We start from the raw sequence: 18778 nt of genomic DNA, 5'->3' as shown, positions 1-18778 counted from the left end.
AAGTAAGTAAACTGAGAGGTGTTGATCATATAGATCGAATGACCGTTTAGACTAGCCAAACTGTAAGATTTAGAGAAAAATCTAATAAAAATGGAGAAAATATACTGGTAAAGAGCAATGATTGGCTCAATAGTAGAGTGCCAGCCAGCGACAAGTTGAGTCACAAGATCAAGTGGTTATTTATTATCCACTCATTTATGGCTTATAGGATACAGTGAGAAAATCAAAAATCGGGAAAGAAAAAGAAATATAACTCATTCTAATAATAGGTCTGTTCTTTATAGCTAAACTGACTGCACTTTTTCCAATGTGGAGAGAAAAAGATAAATTCTGAATTAGTGCCACTAGTGCAGCCAGTTCAGCTATAAAGAACAGATCTAATGCTATGAAGGTTTTAGTAATTTAAAACAAATTTAATTGTCGTTCACCTTGGTCCCTTCCGTGTCGGTAGCGTTGGCAATCGGATGATTCGCACGATCGTTTTCTGTCCTGAGTGGGCTGGCTGCCGACCTGTCGGCGTCCACATCGAGCTTTAGTCGTTTTTCCGCCTCGTTTTGACCACGTCCTGTCTCGTCGTCGTTCTCGTCGCCGTCCTCCTCGCCATCGACGTCCTCCCCGTCGATTTGTCGGCGTCCGCGTCGCCGTCTCGTCGTTATAGTCGTCGTACCGGACGCCGTCGTTATCGCCGACGCGGTCGCCGTCGTCATCGTAGTCGCCGCTCCTGTCGTTGTTGCTGTCGTGGACGTCGCTGTGTCTGTCGTTCTCGCAATGGCAACGTCCTCCCGCGCGACACCGTCCACGGACTCCTCGTCGGCGGCCTCGACTTTGATCTCGCCTGGCCTCAAACGACGGAGATCCTCCTGTTGCTGCAGATGGTGATCTTGGTGGGCCGGTGCTTGCAGATGCTGATGGTGGTTTTGCAGGTGATGCCTCTGCAAACTCTCCTGCTTCACCACGCTGGTCGCTAGAGTCGTCGCCGTCGCTGTCGTCGTTGTGGCCGTCGTCAGCGCCGTCGACGCTATCGCCGATGGCAACGACGATGGTACCGGATGATGCAGCTGCGGCCCAATTTGGTCCAGGCTCCCGGGTATTGGGTTGCAGGACGACGACAACGCCGGATAAAGCCGATGGTGGGGCTGTGCCGTCGCTGATTCGCTGCTGCGGGTGCCGCTGTACAGGGTGTCCTGGTATTGCTTCCATCTCCTACGGCCCATCAACTCCTCCGCTACCCGTTCCAGACCTACGACATCACCGCGACTACATCAAACAATGACGTACACGAATCACCCGCCACCCGTGTATGTAGAAAGTACTATTCGCAATAGAGATGACATTTCATGCTAATTCACGGCAACCGAACCGAGATCATCTCAAATGAATATGCTTAGTTATAATTTATTATTACAAAAAAAGAAAATAAATTGTAAAATACGATATTGAGTATTATGACAAATTTGTTAAATATATTATTATTTGTTTAATAAAATGTTTTTAAAAATTTCAAATTTCAATATCTCAGAAATTTTTTTCATATAAGTTATATATCACTGTTTAATATATCTAACAACTTTGTCATAAGACACTCTCTTCAATGAAATGTATGAGTGTATTATTACTAAAAAGTAGTGAATAATCACTGATGTGGTTAGTTATAAATATAACATCGTAAATCATTAAAATCTTACTGAAGAAGTTAGTGATAAAACTATTTCAAACAGTTCTAAAAATAATATAATAGTAGTAATAAAATAATAGTATTTCTAGTGAAATCAGTAACTTTTTTTTTTGTCACTGATTTGGTTTAAGAAAACCGAAACAAAACCTAATATTAATGGATATTAATGGATATTTTGTTTTCACATTGTTGAGAAGCATTTTGTTATAGTATATATAGCTACTAGTGGGATGGAAGGGGGTATCCCTCCTCGCGCCAAAACAATGCGATATATATTTCCCTGGATTGTTAACTGTCACTATCGTAATTGTATCGTAAGTGGCCCGCAATCGGATTTCGCAATCGCGGTTGCATAATCGCGAGTTACGAGAAACGTATTCGTCGCGGATCTGCAACCCGTTGCACGAATTCGCGCGAGTGCGCTTGCTCGCCGACCGACTCGTTTGTCATAGGAAATGATGGACGATGATTAAAGTTTCAGAGAAAAAAAGCACGCGGATGCAACGTTGTTCTTCCAACGAGAGTCGGTCAGCGAAATTATGCAAATCTCGTATTACGATTTGCGTAACCGGATACGGTGGTTTTCGAAGGTCATCCTTGGCACTATATTCACGGTGATATTCCAAAGCGAGAAGGAAGATAACATCTGTGCGAGAAAAACGGCTTTTTTTTAGCATTCCAAAACGCGCGAATGTTTCGCGATTACTGGAGATTTATCGCAGCATTTGAAAATTCCTGAGCATTTAATTACACGCGCGTGGGAATGGAAAGTGTTAATCTAATTAATTAATCTTCTCACCACTCCGGACAAATAAATGGACTTTGCACGCAGATTGAAACGTATGTGGAAATACAATACAATTTCCTTCATACACTTTGTTACTCTTTGCAGTTATGTGCGATTATACGGTTGTCGCGAAAGCTTCGTTGGTACTCCTAAAGATAGGAGTAAAATCTTTCCATTAGATATATCCCCCCAATTATACAAACGTAAGTATATCGAGGAAAGAGATAAATGCTTATTATTTGTTTTAGATAATACTTTCGAGAAAAAATGCATTTTTCTGCGCGTTTAACGTTTCAAAAACATTCATTTCTGGGCAGCATTCATTATGTCAGTTAGAATTCCGTTTCCCAGAATGGTTCGCGATACAGATAACGGAATTTTTTCGCTTCCTTATCCAAAGGCCGAATAGTTGACTGTTATCATATCGACATGACGTTGCCTAGTTGCCTCCATTTTACTGGCGAACTGGTCGAAAAGATTGGCGATTTCAGTTTCGCGCCAACCGGATGCTCCGACGTTAAATCATCACTGGCATTTTACAAATTATGATATTTATGCTAGTCGAAACAATTATCAGAGACGCGCCATAGTACGATGGCAGCACGTATGTATTTGTGTGACGGATGTTAATTTCCTGAATAAATATTTAACATCGCAGAGAAATATGCCCGCCAGCGTGTGCTTGTGTTTTTCGCTCGTTCATTAATTTAACAAACAATATTCGATATTCATTTGTGTAAAAGCTCGGCGATCTGTCGTATAATTCGTCATCGAAGAACCGTGAAACCGATTTGATTTGTGACGCTCGAATTTAACCTTGCGTCAGACGTTTCCTCGCTTTTGCAAATACAGTGCCTGAAATTTCTTTGAAATTTTTCTCGCGCTAAATTATATGATATCTAAATTACAAAGCGACAAAGTAGAGAAAAACCTCTCCTCCCCCCTCTAAATAATTTACATTATCCGATCAAGAGGAGAGATTATCGCAGCACACGATTCTATTATTTACTTCCTCCCTCTCTTGTCACGATACGCCGCGTGAAAAAAAAAAATATATATATACCATCGCGAATCTTTTAACTTATGCACTTTTACGACTTTTACCAGCACAAAATACAAAACATAATTTGCTCGTCGAATCGCCGGCCTCTATCTCTCAAAGAGCTCTTATCGCGCATCCTATCGTCGATCAAACGCAAACCAACAACGGTCGGCCAATTATAGCTTGGACGCGCCAATCAGCCGCGCTTCTCGGCGGACACCCGGTATCACGGCGCGCGTGGCACAAATGCAATGTACCGTCACGCCAATCGGTGCTCCTGCGCACGCGCGCGCGCGCGCGTGTATGTGTGTGTGTGTGTGCGCGCACCACGTGCATACATACTGCATTCTGAGCGAGCGCTTCTCTTGCATTCGTGAATGCACACGATGCTATATTATACGTATATGCGAATATGAAAATATATCGCGTGCGAATCGAGTCCGGCGGCGATTTTTCACAAGCGCCGGACTGATTTTGTCGCGCGGCAGGACAGTCATTAGGGACGTAAAGAGTCGATCGCTTCTGTGAAAAGCGTTGTTTCTGCGAAACGAAGGGGAATTCGCAAATTAAATTGCACACGAGATCGATACGACTGTCCGTGATACAATTCGGTATGTGGAATTACGAAGCATTTAAAGGTCGCGCTGATAAATCGAATGTATTAATTAAATCTAACTCGGCCATTTCTGTGAATTCACTCTCTCTTGCAAATTATTTTTTCATCAGTGTAATAAAGAGCAATACACAAAAGTAAATATAATATAATATAGTAAAATATAATATAATATAATAATAAATATTATAGTAAAATTTTATAATATATTGTATAATAATATAATAAATATTATAATAAATTATATAATATAATATAATATTTAATATTTAAATATAATATTTAAAATTGTATCAACGTGAAAGACATCTTGGATCGTATCATTTTCCCCCGTGTAACATTTAAAAAAATATTGTTTCAAAAATATAAATTTCTCATTAATCGAGGGATATCGCTAGAATGCAGTGTTACTACACCGCTTAATTTAGGATCAATTTGTAGTGAACCGACAGCTTTGTGATGCAAGCATTGAAAAATTCAGAGGAAAAGTTTACGCGTGCTTAAAATAATGTAACCCGTGTTTTTTTTTATTAAATTTTACCTGCATAAAATTTATAAAGAATAAGCGACTGTAATGCATCGAAAATTTTCTGCCCATTTTATTTGTACAATTATATTCGAACAGTTGAATTTTGCGTAAATGCCGGTAATTTTATTAATTAAAGCCGTGTTACCGTATTAAAGTAAAGATTGGGAGAAGCAAATATCTTTAATTTACAACAACGGAATTCATTAAACGGTAGCTAAAATTTATATAGCAATAGACGACCTCAATTCGCAATAGCGGAATCGCGAAAACAATTTCGAAAGAGTACATTAGAGACTCTCACTCTAAATTAAAGCTCCGCTAAGGTCGGTTTATCTCACGCAAATAGACATTCGCGTACAGCTAATTATTTCGCGGGCGTAATTCGCACGCCGCAATTATTATCGCCTGATTCAACGGCGCGTATCGAGAGTCAATTTAATCGTGTTATTTTCTTTGAGAGATACAAGGCGCTCGCGTATAGTACAAATTAATCTATCGTCCTAAGTATCGAACAAACTCCGAGAAGTGAGAATGAAAGTCGCTCAGAGCATATCGCAGCTTTGGAATTTCGCGAGCGTAATGAGTCTTATGCGTTTCAACCGTTAATGAGTTCAATCGCTAATTATGCGTTCCGCTCAATAATTACTGCGTTATCGATTTATACCCATATCAGCGAGAAGAAATTGATAACTGTATGATTGCGTGTTACAAAGCGCAAATATTGTTGCAATTGTTTTGCAAAATACAATTTAATGTAAGAAATTTCAAACTTTTTTGTACTTTTTACCTCCGATTTTTTAATTCTTATCTCATAAAGTAAATTAGTCAAAGAAATGCAAATCCACTTTAAAAATATTATATTAAATTATATTAAAATATATATATTATATTATATTAAAAATTATATATAATAATTTTTAATATAATATAATATATAATATAATATATAATATATAACATAATATAATATAATATAATTTTTTTATTATAATAATTTTTTGTAAATTAACTCGACTGGATTCGCACAATTTATGCAATCATGGTTTTGATTGTAGGTCATGAGTGCTGACAACCTTGTCACTTAAATTTATTATCAATTTCAGTACCAGTTTGTTTTCAGGATAGCCGAGTACTCGTCGGTATTAATACTGATTAATATGTAACGGCATTAGCATGTTAACCGGTTCTCCAACAAAGTTGATAGAAAGCTTGTAACAAGTAGGGAAGTTGATTTTCAGTGCGAAGGGACGATCTACCGTGTGAAGCGCATACAAATTTCGGGAATTGCTATAAAGTAATCGCGGAAGATATATCGTGGGTCTCGCTTCAGTTCGTGAATAAGCGCAAATTAGCTTGTGAAGAACGAGAAGGCCATTGATCATTTTGGATAGCCTGCAATTATACATCGTACACTCAACGTTAATCCTTAATTCTCGACCGACCATTTACCAAACTTATATATCCTATTTTAGCTTGTGATTATACTTTTGTAAATCGGGCAAACATTTTCAGAAAAATATGAAATAAAATGGCAATACACAAGTTTTATATTTACTCCTCGTCAGGCAAATGTAATAATTAGGCGCGAAAGAACAATTTCTCATCACTCAGTTGAACTGCCTGATTACTCCATTGTAATGTAATCAGTTTCAAAAAATATAGAAACAAGATAATGCATGTAAAAATTTGTATAAGATGAAAAATCTAAAAATGCATAATTTAAGAAATTTTTTAAAAATAATATGAAAAATATATTAAAAGTCCAGAAAATACGCAAAAAAAATAAATAAATAAATAAAATAAAATTGTTCGTTACATTTCTTCTTTTTGAATTCGACTATTTTACTCACAGGCGTACAGAGAAAAAAAAATATCCCGGAGAAAATGCTGCTCGAATTAATGCGGTCGCTTGAAAGTGCGCATGAAAAACATCTGAATAAATTATTATTGTTTGTCGAACGTTTGCGAACAAATGGCGACGCCCATCGCGTTAGCCCATCGCCAACGTATGCGGCCATTATTTAAACGCTCTACTTCCACGCAGCTTATCAAATATAGGTATAATGCGCTTTGCGGAAACGCGAACTGGATCCACGTCGGTCACGCCGCAAGATGTGTGCGTGTTATGTATATGCGTTTGCGCATGCCTGTCAGAAAAATTCACGACTGATATTATGATCAGGGACGCGTTTAACATCGCGGTCTTAAGTGGAGCTTACACCCTTATCGGTATTTTTGAGAAGATTAATGACGCAGTGACTTGAGTTTTTAATCTTCTTCGTGTATCAGATAGCTGATCGATATTTGTAGCAACAAAAAGAGATTCATTGCTAGTTGAATACAAGTTGATTTAATCTTTTAATTGCTTATTGAATTGTGTCATTGAATTATGAATTAAATAATTATAAATTAGAGTGTAAAAGTGATTATCTATAAAGTTACACGTACATATCAGAGATATCGTTAAAATTTGTTCAATATTTTTATTGATCCTATAGAAATATATATTTTTTAATCTCCATCTATTCATTGAGCGATCTGCTAATGAAAAATGAAAGAGAGAAAACTAGTTTTTTGTACAACCCAGATATCTAAACAAATTTTCAGAACGTACCTTTTGTATGTATCTTTTAATTAAAAAAGATATATGTAATATACATGTCGAGGAAGGAAGAAATGTTACATGACGCAATCAGGGAAAATTCAGTCTGGGAAAATCATGAAAGCGCACAGAAAAATATTTACAAAATTCGGAAGGTTTACCTGTATACATAAATCAGTAATATTGTTTGCCTTTCTGTTCGAATGGCGGATTCAGTTGATCGACAAAGATATGCGTCTGCATTTCCCTCGCGCATTTCTATGGTAGTAAAGTTTTAGATTACCATGACTCTTACGTCCCGATAAATACCTGAGAACTCGCTGAGAACTACCTGAGAACTGAGAGCTTTTGAATTCAGCAATGACTCACTGACTTCACGAAGTGACGAGTCACGAAATATCTGACGACAATATCCATTTGTCGGCAAAAATAGAAAAAAAAAGATAAAGAAAGATTTTTTTGGAATAGACCAAAAAAAAAAATCCACAATACAGGAGCAGTCATTGACAAAGAGCAAAATATCGCGATTGGCGATATTTTTAATATACAATATAGCATTTGTGTATGTGTGCACGAGTCTTGAGATAATTCTCAGTCGACCTTTTGACCTCCGATGCAATCGCACCGAATTTCAATCGATCGCTAAAGAGAAATACCGTTCAGTCCTTTCTATTACGAGATCTCGCATAAATTAACCAATTTTTTTTCCCGTAATATATGTAAGCGACGCCAGCTTTCCGCAGTATAATATTAATTGCTTATCGAAATTTCTTATCGCATTGCAAATTTACGCATCGGCGATAAATGCGCTCGAAAGACGATGCATTAATTAAGAGACAGGACATATATGTGTATATGCGAGGCAACGGCGCCGGCGGGAAGGAAGCTATACACGGCGTATCTTCACAATGAGCATTAATTTTTCATCGATGGTGTGATATAATCAGCCGTTTAAGTGAAATTCAAATGCTATGCGCAAATGTAATGAGGGATTGCATAATATCGAGTTCAAGTTTCATTGCAATTGCGATCAAGAGAGTATATGTTGGCTCTTTCGAATATATTACAAATATATATATATATATATATATATATATATATATGCATAATTGAATATATGCGTCATTCATTACGTTGAAACTTTATTATTCTCGGGCAAAATATTTGTGTAATATTATACTAATTCCTATACACACTTGAAGAGTTTGGCTTAAATTTAACATATATCGCGTGTCCTAAGCTCCTACCTAAGCGATCTACATAAATTTTTATGTCAATTTAGCATAATATGGATATGTTAAATAGTGACACAATACATTATGCTAATATTTCAACACAAAACAAATGCAAACCTCAAAGTCATGTGAAATCAATTTTATGTAAAATCAACACATTTTTAATGATGAAATTAAATAAATTAACTTGGAAAAATATTATTGACGACGTAAAAGTCATTCTCTCGCTCCTATTGCAGAATAAAATCAACATTTTTTTTTCTGCAAATTTTGACGAGATGAATCCTGGTCATTAATAATACGGAATGTATCTTTCTTGCGTAAAATTAAAAATATGTGCACATTGTATTACGTTTATACCTTTTTCTTTTTTCATACACTTGTCATTCACTTGCTTTCACTTTTTGTTTTAATAATTTAACATTTGAGTTTAATTAATACGATATTTTAAATTGACATATGATGCGTTAAATAATATATTTAACACAATAATTTTAACCAGCATATTTTTTAACAAAAAAATATAAATTTTCCAATTATGTATAAAATCGCACTCTCTCCCTCTTCTTCACATCCCCCCTCCCCCCCCTCTCTCTCTCTCCTTATCTCTATCTATTTCTATCTTGAATTCTTTAATGTTCATATCTGATTTTCTCGTTCTCGCTTTATTCGAAGACTCGATTCGCATAATAAAACAATGACGCATAATAATCGTCGACAGATCGCGAATGAATCACGAAAAATCGTCGTTGCGCATTAGCGTAGAGACGTCGAGAAAAATTGTTAATTTCGTTGGAACCGCGTGCCACGTGTCGGTGCGATTGCGCGTGAACCACAGAAATCGGCCAAGTCATCGTCACGCCAGAGCGTACAAACTTCAAGGTTGCGTAATGACGCATGAAAAATCTGACCGTGGCTCGCACACAGATCGTCCGGCGAGAGAACATTTTTTCCTCTCCTCGCGAAAACTCCTATCTCGATTTCTCCAAACGGAGAATTTTTCCGCTTCTCCCGTCGAAACGAAAGGAAAGATTTATGTAACATTGCAAGACTTTGAAAACGATCAAATGGGGAAACCAGATCTACGATTTTCAAATGGACTTATCTCTAATTGTAAGTGCATCGAAAAGTGCATCGATGAATTGCGGAAGTTTGCGCGCATTCATCGGTTCGTTTTCCACGGAATCATGCGCGTGACAATATGTGCGACTCGCTTATCTCGCAAATGATTCGCGCGATTATCGTGAGATTAATCATCGACTTAGAACGACAATTCTCATCTCCCCCCATTATATCGGATTAACTCCATTAAGATCCGCGATCTGCAAAGGTAAAGTGCAAGTTTGTATCAATTGTAGAAGCGATTCTTCACAGGTGTCTATTGATGATGAGAAGCATCCTTTCTCGTGTATTAACAAGCGAAATATAATGAGTAAGAGAAAAAGAAAAAATGTAACCATATTACCTATTCTCTTACGGTCCGAATTAAAGATTAAGATATTTTATCATAATGTTTTTAAACACGAAAAAAATGATCTTCAAATTCCATATTTTTATACATCTTATCAGAAAAATTTATTTTCTGATAAGATGTAAAAATTATATTCTAGTAATAAATATGTTTAAATTTATCGACATATTCGTTTTTTTATTTAATTGTGTAGCAAAAAAAAAATGTCATTTGTCAATGATGTATAAAAGCAGCATTACTCGTTGAAATAATTATCTTATTGAGAGAGTGATGGGGAGAGGGAGCGCGCATTATCTATTGGTATCATCTATTTACTCAATCCATTTACTTTATGCTTTTTCTAACAAGTGAGATAACTGGTCAGGAAGAAAAGAATGCGGTGTAGATCCATAGTTTTCCATTGTTTCCATTAAAGAATCCGCGCCAATTCTCGGTGATATATTCACGATGAATAAAGTTCAAATGCTTGATCGATTTCATCCAGAAGTAATTCGACTTCAAACACAATCCTCCTCCTCCTCCTCCTCCTCTTCCCCCCCCCTCCCCCTTCCCAACCGGGATGAAATTCCAGGCAGGAGGTGCCGAACCAATCTTATCTCTCGTGCCATTTAAGAAGACGAAGAAGTAGGACGAGTGACCACGCCCGGGATTAAACCGATGACGCTATATCGGTTCGACGAATAAAATCATTATCTACGTCTAAGGTATAGATTGACCGTTCGCGGCTATGATTTTGACGAGGCTTAATTCACGATTTATTATTACAATAATAATGATAATTATATTCATGAGGTGCTTTTAATATATTCATCGCTAGGAATGTAATTAAAATATGTCGTAATTTATTCCGCTACGATTATACTCTTTTAGAATTGGCGTAACGGAGAGTTGAGTTTGATTAATGGATTCGATTCCTCGAAACAGAAGAAATTGACGAGAAGAATCGACTTTGCGGCACGATGATCGAAATGATCAAGGTTCGAGAACGGAGCAGCCTTTCCACGATCATCCTCTCCGCGGATGTGGCGACACCATTCCTCAATTCTAAATCGAATGGCCTCGAGGGGCCCGCTCGGCCAATAGACGAGCCGCGGTTTTCAGCTCGCCACGGTCCCTAACCTACTACTATACCAAGTCGGTGCCTTCTCTAATCGCCGGCCCATTTCGACCAATGGCAATACAATGTTCGGAGTGGAGAGTAGAAAAGGAAAAGGATGACTTCTGTCTCTCTCTCTCTCTTTCTTTCTTTCTCGGTCCCTTGGACGTGACGAGGCCGCGGGCGACTCTCACGGACGGGTGTACACAAGGCTAGCCTTTGTCCGAAATCCGCTCAGCCGCGTTGAAGATGTCTCCCTGATGCTATGATCGCGGCGTAATTGCGATAACGAGCGGCCTGTCGCCGGCCGATTCAATCGGCACGCTGGTCCACCGGCGCAGGTATATACCTGAGAGTATTTTCCTCTAACTCCTCCAAATTTCCTCCAAAATCGTGTCGTTTCAATGCCTAATCAATACCGATTCATCGATCCTAATGATATTATATATTATATTATGTCAAAAATTAACTTCTTGTATTTCTCTAGTCGATAGAAATGTCAAAATTTATCACAAATATTTATAAGTTTGTTATTATCAACATGTACAAATCTGATATATCACGGATGATACAAGAGATTCACTGCTTATAATAAATAATTTTTTGAATGAAATCGATTATCGATATATTACATTTATTTATAATATCACATGAGGATATATTGCCTTGTTAATTCCACACACGAGCACAAACATTTAAAAATTGTACAAATAAATAAACGTCTATTCCCAAACTGAATCAATGAAAGTGTCATTCATTAAAGCAGTGTCAAAATTTCACTAAAGATAAAATATCTCACTGATTTTCAAAAACAATCACACTTTGCTCTTCCATATTGTGTGTGTGTGTGTGTGTGTGTGTGTGTGTGTGTGTGTGTGTGTGTGTGTGTGTGTGTGTGTGTGATTATGAATGTAAGATTTCACTGAAAAAATCAGTAATAATCGTACATATTTGCAAGATGTAAAGTTTTAAAGATTTTTTTATTTATTTTGGAATGCTATTTTTGAGAGAGCCTCCACACATTCATATCTAAAATAAAACACACATATAACTAGTATCCAAAAATCTAGAATTATATACATTATATAATTTTTTATTTTTAAGATGTGATAAGCAAAAATGAACAAAACTCTTAGTCAAACTCACATATTTCTTTAATAAAATATCTTCTCTCTCTCTCTCTAAAAATTTTTCTCATATAATATTAAAATATAAAAAAATGTTTAAAATATCACTGATTGAAACAACCATTACTACTAATTCTTTCAGTGAGATTTCACTGATTTGTAAATTTGATGGTATATTTCTAATTGAGCTCATGAATGATTCTTCATTGTTTTTCAAATAATACATATATTTAAGAGAATGAATGAAAAATAACAAAAATACTTATCGATATAAAAGTGAATGAACATTGCCAAATAGAACTAGTTATAACGGTACTCCTGTTTACTTAAGTCGTCATGAAAAATTAGATCGCTATTACTTTCAAATCTTGTTTCACCTTGTGACAACTCCGGGTGAGCGCAATGCTTGTGATTTGATGGAAAAAAAAAAGAAAAAAAGATCAAGCAATCGCGTCAAGTTAGTATCTGACTCGCTTTGTTGCGAGAATTCCATTCACCTGGCGGGATCGCTTAGCGGTTTCCGAAGCGAAGGACAACGCCGTACACGACGAATGTCGAAAGGTTCGAGAGCATTTGCCCGTCTCTTGCGAGGGCACGGTGCGCTCTGTCTACCCGGCCGTGCCTCATTAATGTTCGCGAAATGAACCCTCGTCGAGGACGACGATCGGCGCGCGCGTATCAAGGCTCTCGATCTACGAGCGTCCAGGATAGAGGTAAGTCGCGGCGATGAATAGCATTAGTTGCGCGAGACGAGAGTTCCCATGGCGTACTTATTGTCGTCGGTCGTTGTCTGAGATACCTCGATCGTGTCGCCTTGAGCACGAAAGTATCCTATCCGCTGACGGCACACGGTGTCACGAATGTCGCGTTCGTTTTGCGCGCATGCCACCTACATTAAGATCGCCATCGACGAGCGCATAAGGTGCTCTAGGGTATAGGGGATAATTGCCAAACCACGTGACATCGCGAAGGTTTTCAGCGATAACTCTTGTTGCGAGGTACGACGCGACCACCGAAAATACTACCCGAAGGCTTTTCAGACATCGGAGGGCGAGGTACCAGCTGCCGAATCTTTTACAGCCATTCTCTTTGTCCCCCCCTTCCCTCCCCTCTTATTCAGCGTCCTGGCTTGCTAACGGCCATGAAGCAGCCAATGCACTCTCTCTCGAGGGATCGCTTCCTTTTCTTCAACGGCAATTGCAAAAGTGTACGCGCACATTCATGCACGTACAAATGCAGGCTCGGGATAGTGACTTGTCGAGAGGTCTGAAGCTAATCATTTTTAGAAGATCGCTTTGAGAAGAACTCTTGCAACAGTATAATGAAGCGAAGAGGACGTTGAAGGAAGGTATTCGATCCTATGTGATGTGATGTACGATTTTAAGATATTGACAGATGTTTGTGAAGGAAAGATTAATTCGCTGCGAGTCTTGCTGTTGAGAGTTGAAAATGAAGTTTCATTAATTCCCATTTATACTCGGCCCTCTATACACAAATACATTTTACTATAGTAACATTGGATTATAATAACATTGGGTGGATATTTGTAGATGTCAGTGTAAGGTTTATGTGTTTGAAAAAATACGTGATTTTCAGAGACATAGAGCTGAAAAGTGCGTGGCAATGAATGGAAACCACATAGAGCACCTCCTTATAATGCTGATTGCATAACTAGTAAATACACTTTTGTTCACTGCATTGTAGAGGTGACACAACCAATAAGGAAAGGACAAAGAGTTTAAATAGAAAGATAGATATTATATCTATATCATCGATGATATTAATTGTAGGATGTTAAGTAGACTTCTTTTCTTATTTTGATCAATACTATCTGCTTTCAAAATATATGACCCTTTATATTGAACACTCTGCATATGCAAGAATATCTATTATACGAAAGGACGCTTGGTGAACGATTTCTCAAATTTCCGATGATATAAGTTTGAAAAATACAGACTGATTGATAACTTCGATCGAGACTGAAATGAAGATTTCGAAGAAACTTCCAAATCTAACTGGCATTCCAATCTTTCAAATATTTTTAGATATCTAGGAAGTATCCTTCGAACTTTTATATTACTTATGATACATACACTTTTTTTTTACCATTTTTGTGAAGAAAAATAAATATCGGTTAAAACAAGTGCTATAGTCATTACTTTAATTAGGCCAAGTTGATGTATTCCACGTAAACTCGGGATATCTTAGTTTTAGTCATCATTAGTGCTCATAGAAGACCATTCATTATTCTACAGCTCGTAACCAGCAATCACGACCACTCCCATACTTCATTGCAAAAACAAGCGTGTATGAAAAATTCGAGAGAAAGAGAGAAAAAGAGAGACATTTATAGACGATCGCAACTTCTTTGAAGCCGATCGAGAGAGGGAACTCGCACACATGTACGCGATGTACCTGATATATGTATATAATATCAGATCATGGCACATTTTTTGTCATATGTCTGATGAGATGACAACATGTGTGATGACGATAAAATCGTGAAACAAAGTTTAGATAGATAATTGAAGGTCACGATGCACCGATGCATGCAATACAATGATGAAGCGAAAACAAAACACGTTCAGCCAGCAGTAAGTTTGATTGATCAGCGACTTTTTTTTTTGCATCGTGGATGGGACATTTCAACTTTTTCGTTCACGACGCTTAACAAACAAGACTTTCGTCGCAGTCGCGTCTGCCTAAGCGTTAATCGGACACCGAACGTGGCAGCGGTGGAATCGTTGTCTGGTGACCCATTTATCGCTCTACGCTGTCTAGTGTTACAGTCAAGTCGCGTCGCGAAATATTACCGTACGGACCACGATAAATTCGTCAGTGACAACGGAGCGACACAGCGATAGAGAGACCGGATCGGTGGAAGAGGAGCGAGGTCGTCCCTATCGAGATTCGTCGATTTTCTTTCGCAGCGATCGCAATATCCTTATGGCTGGCGTCCGATAAGATTGCCTGAAGAGATTCGCGAACTTTTTTTAGGTCCGTCGTTCTGAATTGTTCCACGAATGACGCGCAAGAATATTTATTATACGCGAAGAGAACTTGTCTCAAAACGAACAACGCGCAATTCTGAGATTGAAGTAAAAAAAAATTGGAAATTAATTTTTTATTCTTAAACTTGAAATATATAATAAAATGCGAAGTTTTTAATCGCAATTTTTTTTTATTGAATGCAATGGTGATTCAATAATATATATGTTATTCAGAAATATATAATATTTGAACAAAACTATCGGGGCAAACAACTTCGAATTTTCTTATCGCATCATTCGCAAATATTATTACATATAATATTAATTTATTCATATTTATATATTTATTTATTATATATTTACATATTTATTTATTATATATTTATTATATATTTATTTTACTATTAATATTAATTATAATATTAATACAATATTACAATACATTTTATAAATATAGCAAATCAAATTAAATTATGCAAGTTATATAAATTAAATATATATTAAATATAAAAAAATTTTTTTATTCCCCTTCACTCCCTCCGAGAATGCAGCAATATAATGCTGTACAGTGTAACAGCTAACGAAAATGTTGCAACAGGCAAAAGAGGCGAAATGTAAGAAAGGTGAGACGATAAGCGAAAGAAGCTGGCAAGAGAAGATAAAAGCGAGAAAGAAAAAGAATGAGAGAGGGATAGCTTTCGCAGGCATGCAGGATGCAACAGTTAGTACATGGTGCGGAGAGAGACACTATTGCCAACGTGTGCACAATGTGCGAGTCGAAGTGAAACGCAACGGGAGAAAGGAAGATGGACAGAGAGAGAGAGAGAGAGAGAGAGAGCCGGTCTCACAGTGTGTCGCTTTTTTAGCGTACACGCCGGCGAAGAGGATGAAGAGAGCTAGCCTCGCAACAGTTGAATATCGGCGTTTCGGGGTCGGCGTGATAAAGCGAAATCTCGCGCGCGGATGAAATTTTGCGGCGTACGCACGAGAGAGGGACGATTAAAACGCAACAGATCACCGTCGCCATCCGTCACCGGATTAACTCCTCGTGTTTTCAACTGCGCTTCCGCCTCGCCCCGCCTCGTCTCGCCTCACGAGTGCGAATGATATTCTAACGGCCCGCTCGCGGATCGTGACGAACAACGGTGCGATGGGACGCGTCTCGTTCTCGTCATTCGAAATGAATTACGTTACGTGCGGCGAGAGCTGTAATCATTCCATCCTATTATTATTATCCGACAGATGTGAAATGAAACGATAGGGACAAGCGCGAGGCAATTGCGAGGATATATTTTCTTTAGATTTTAGTGGGAAATATATAATTTTTCATCTCGCTCCATTCTTACAGGAGACAGATACACCTGTATTCTGTTTTTTCCCCCCCATATTATCTTCACTTTGATAATCTCTATAAAAATAATATATCTCGAATGTGTTAATTCACTTAGCGAATAGATTAAAGAGAATGGAAATATTATTTGTTAATATGTAGCCCGAGGATTTATCACGAGATATATGTGTCACGTGAAAAAATTCCACATTCCTTCACTGGAGAAATTAAAAATTGTAATCGTCAAAAAGTGTAGACCTCTCGATTTATCTCATTTTATCGATTTCAAATCCGATGCAAATCACAATATTTACAGTAATAATCTTCATTCATTAAAAAAAAAAAAAAATAAAATAAACGAGCAACCGTCTCGATACGGTAGCGATTACAGTTCATGATCCGATGATAGAGCAAATTTATTAGTCGCTCAAAATTATTTATCCCGTAAATAATATAAAAGCCAGCAACGTTAATTATGCGAAATTAGCGTCTAACTTCGAGCACGACAGGAGAAACTTCGCGCGAGGATGGAGGATAGGGGGGAGGAGGGGGAGGGGGGGGGAATGCGAAGAACACAGGAGTAGTTGTAAATTGCTTTATCGTATTGCGGGTTTCCCGGCGACGTATTCGGACGCGAACGAGGCACGAGGAAACGAAGTAACTGATTTATGAACTGGAGTTACGACGAGACGTCATCTACACGAGAGAGAGACCGACCGCCTGCGCGCGCCCATGAATGTCAAATAAATGCACGACGGATTCATCGACACGCGGTTTATCGCGATACATGCATTGCTGTTTCTTGTTTTTTTTTCTTTCTTTCTTTCTTTTAATCAACCAGAAGAGGAAAGGACGATAATAATCCATGATACTCGTCATGTTTTCGTTAGAACACCGGCCGGTTTATCTATACTTAACTTGCGCTTTGCCATTTCGCGACTGCTAAACGTTGTTCGTTAACGAGCCAGTCGGTTGCACTAATTATCCCCGGAGTCTATGTAATCACTTAATACTCTGTTATCGCATTGTGTATAGGACGTTGACCCATTTTCCACTTTCGAAATGTTCCGAGGCACGCGCGCGCGTGTCCGCACGATTATATTATTTAAAAATGGCATTTCGCACGCCGATGCATAGTGCGACTATTGAGAAACTTTTCTTTCGTCCTGCTCTGAGGCAATTGGTTACGCAAGCACGAGATTTCAAAGCGGAACGATTTAATTGCCGCGATGAGTCTGGATTAATATGAGTTTTTATATGGAAAGTTGTGCGAAATTTTAAAAACTTTAGAACACACAATAATTTTTTCGCAAGCGCGCTGTCGCTTATTAATATGGTACTTTAAATTTTGTACGCAATTTTTCGTAAGGAAATTTGGTTTCATGTTAACTTTAAACTAAAAAAGTCATAATGTTGAAGGCAATATTAATAAAATTTGATTATTTTTTTTTCTCCTCTCACGGACATAAAATAAGTATATAAAAAAACATGTGAAAAAAGAATTAATATAAAATCTTACACTAAAAGAATATACTAAATCCAAATAAAACTTTTTTGATAAAAAAAAATTTTGTTTAACTCGCAAAAAAAAATTACAATCAAGCAGCAAATATATATTTATATTAGTAAAATATATATGAAATAAAAGCAAAATATGCTTTAATTTGTAAACGAAAAAAAAATTTGTTTTTTTAATCTTATTACACTAAAATACTACCTTTAAGAAGACTTTAAGTTTTTTGCTGTTTATTTCAAAAACAGATTTTTTCTTATTTTAATAAATAATTTTTTATCTTCAAATAAATAATTTTTTACGTTAAAATTTTAAATAACTTCGAAAATTATAATTTTTATCACATGTATAAAAAATAATGTATTTAATATAATAAAATATTCTTAAAAACAAAGTATATATTTATTTAAGTAAAAAAATCCAAGAATAAAATGTATTTATCTAATTAAAAAAAAATTTATTTTTAATATATATTATTATTATTATTGTTATTATTATTATTATTATTATTATTATTATTATTATTACTATTATTATTATTATTATTAAGATTTTTAAAAATTAAATGTGATATAAAAAGATTCAAAAAATTATTATTATTAATAATTACACTAAACTAATATATGTCATCTATATTTTTACCGAATTATAACATAACATAGTTTTATAACATAAATTATAACATAATTACTTAACGCGATACTATATATAATTAAATTAAAAATTTTTTTAAGTAGTTATCTTTCATCGATATGTCCTTAGTAATGA

General features: G+C 36.7%; 2 protein-coding genes across 5 annotated transcripts in view; one reads left to right on the top strand and one right to left on the bottom strand.

Annotated features, from left to right (window-relative positions):
- LOC126850694 (RCC1 domain-containing protein 1) overlaps positions 1-18778 on the top strand; it is a 293787-nt gene that overhangs the window by 55494 nt on the left and 219515 nt on the right. The gene's annotated exons all lie outside the window — the stretch shown is intronic.
- Positions 1-18778, bottom strand: part of LOC126850666 (mushroom body large-type Kenyon cell-specific protein 1) — a 51355-nt gene that overhangs the window by 26580 nt on the left and 5997 nt on the right. For all 3 annotated transcript variants that reach the window (XM_050593889.1, XM_050593890.1, XM_050593891.1), the window contains exon 2: positions 429-1240. In XM_050593889.1, coding sequence (XP_050449846.1) covers positions 429-1240 — 812 coding nt within the window. The remainder of the gene's footprint in view (positions 1-428; positions 1241-18778) is intronic.

The sequence above is a fragment of the Cataglyphis hispanica genome, chromosome 6 (assembly GCF_021464435.1).
Source record: "Cataglyphis hispanica isolate Lineage 1 chromosome 6, ULB_Chis1_1.0, whole genome shotgun sequence".
NCBI lineage: Eukaryota > Metazoa > Arthropoda > Insecta > Hymenoptera > Formicidae > Cataglyphis > Cataglyphis hispanica.
This window is presented reverse-complemented; position numbering and strand designations above follow the sequence as displayed.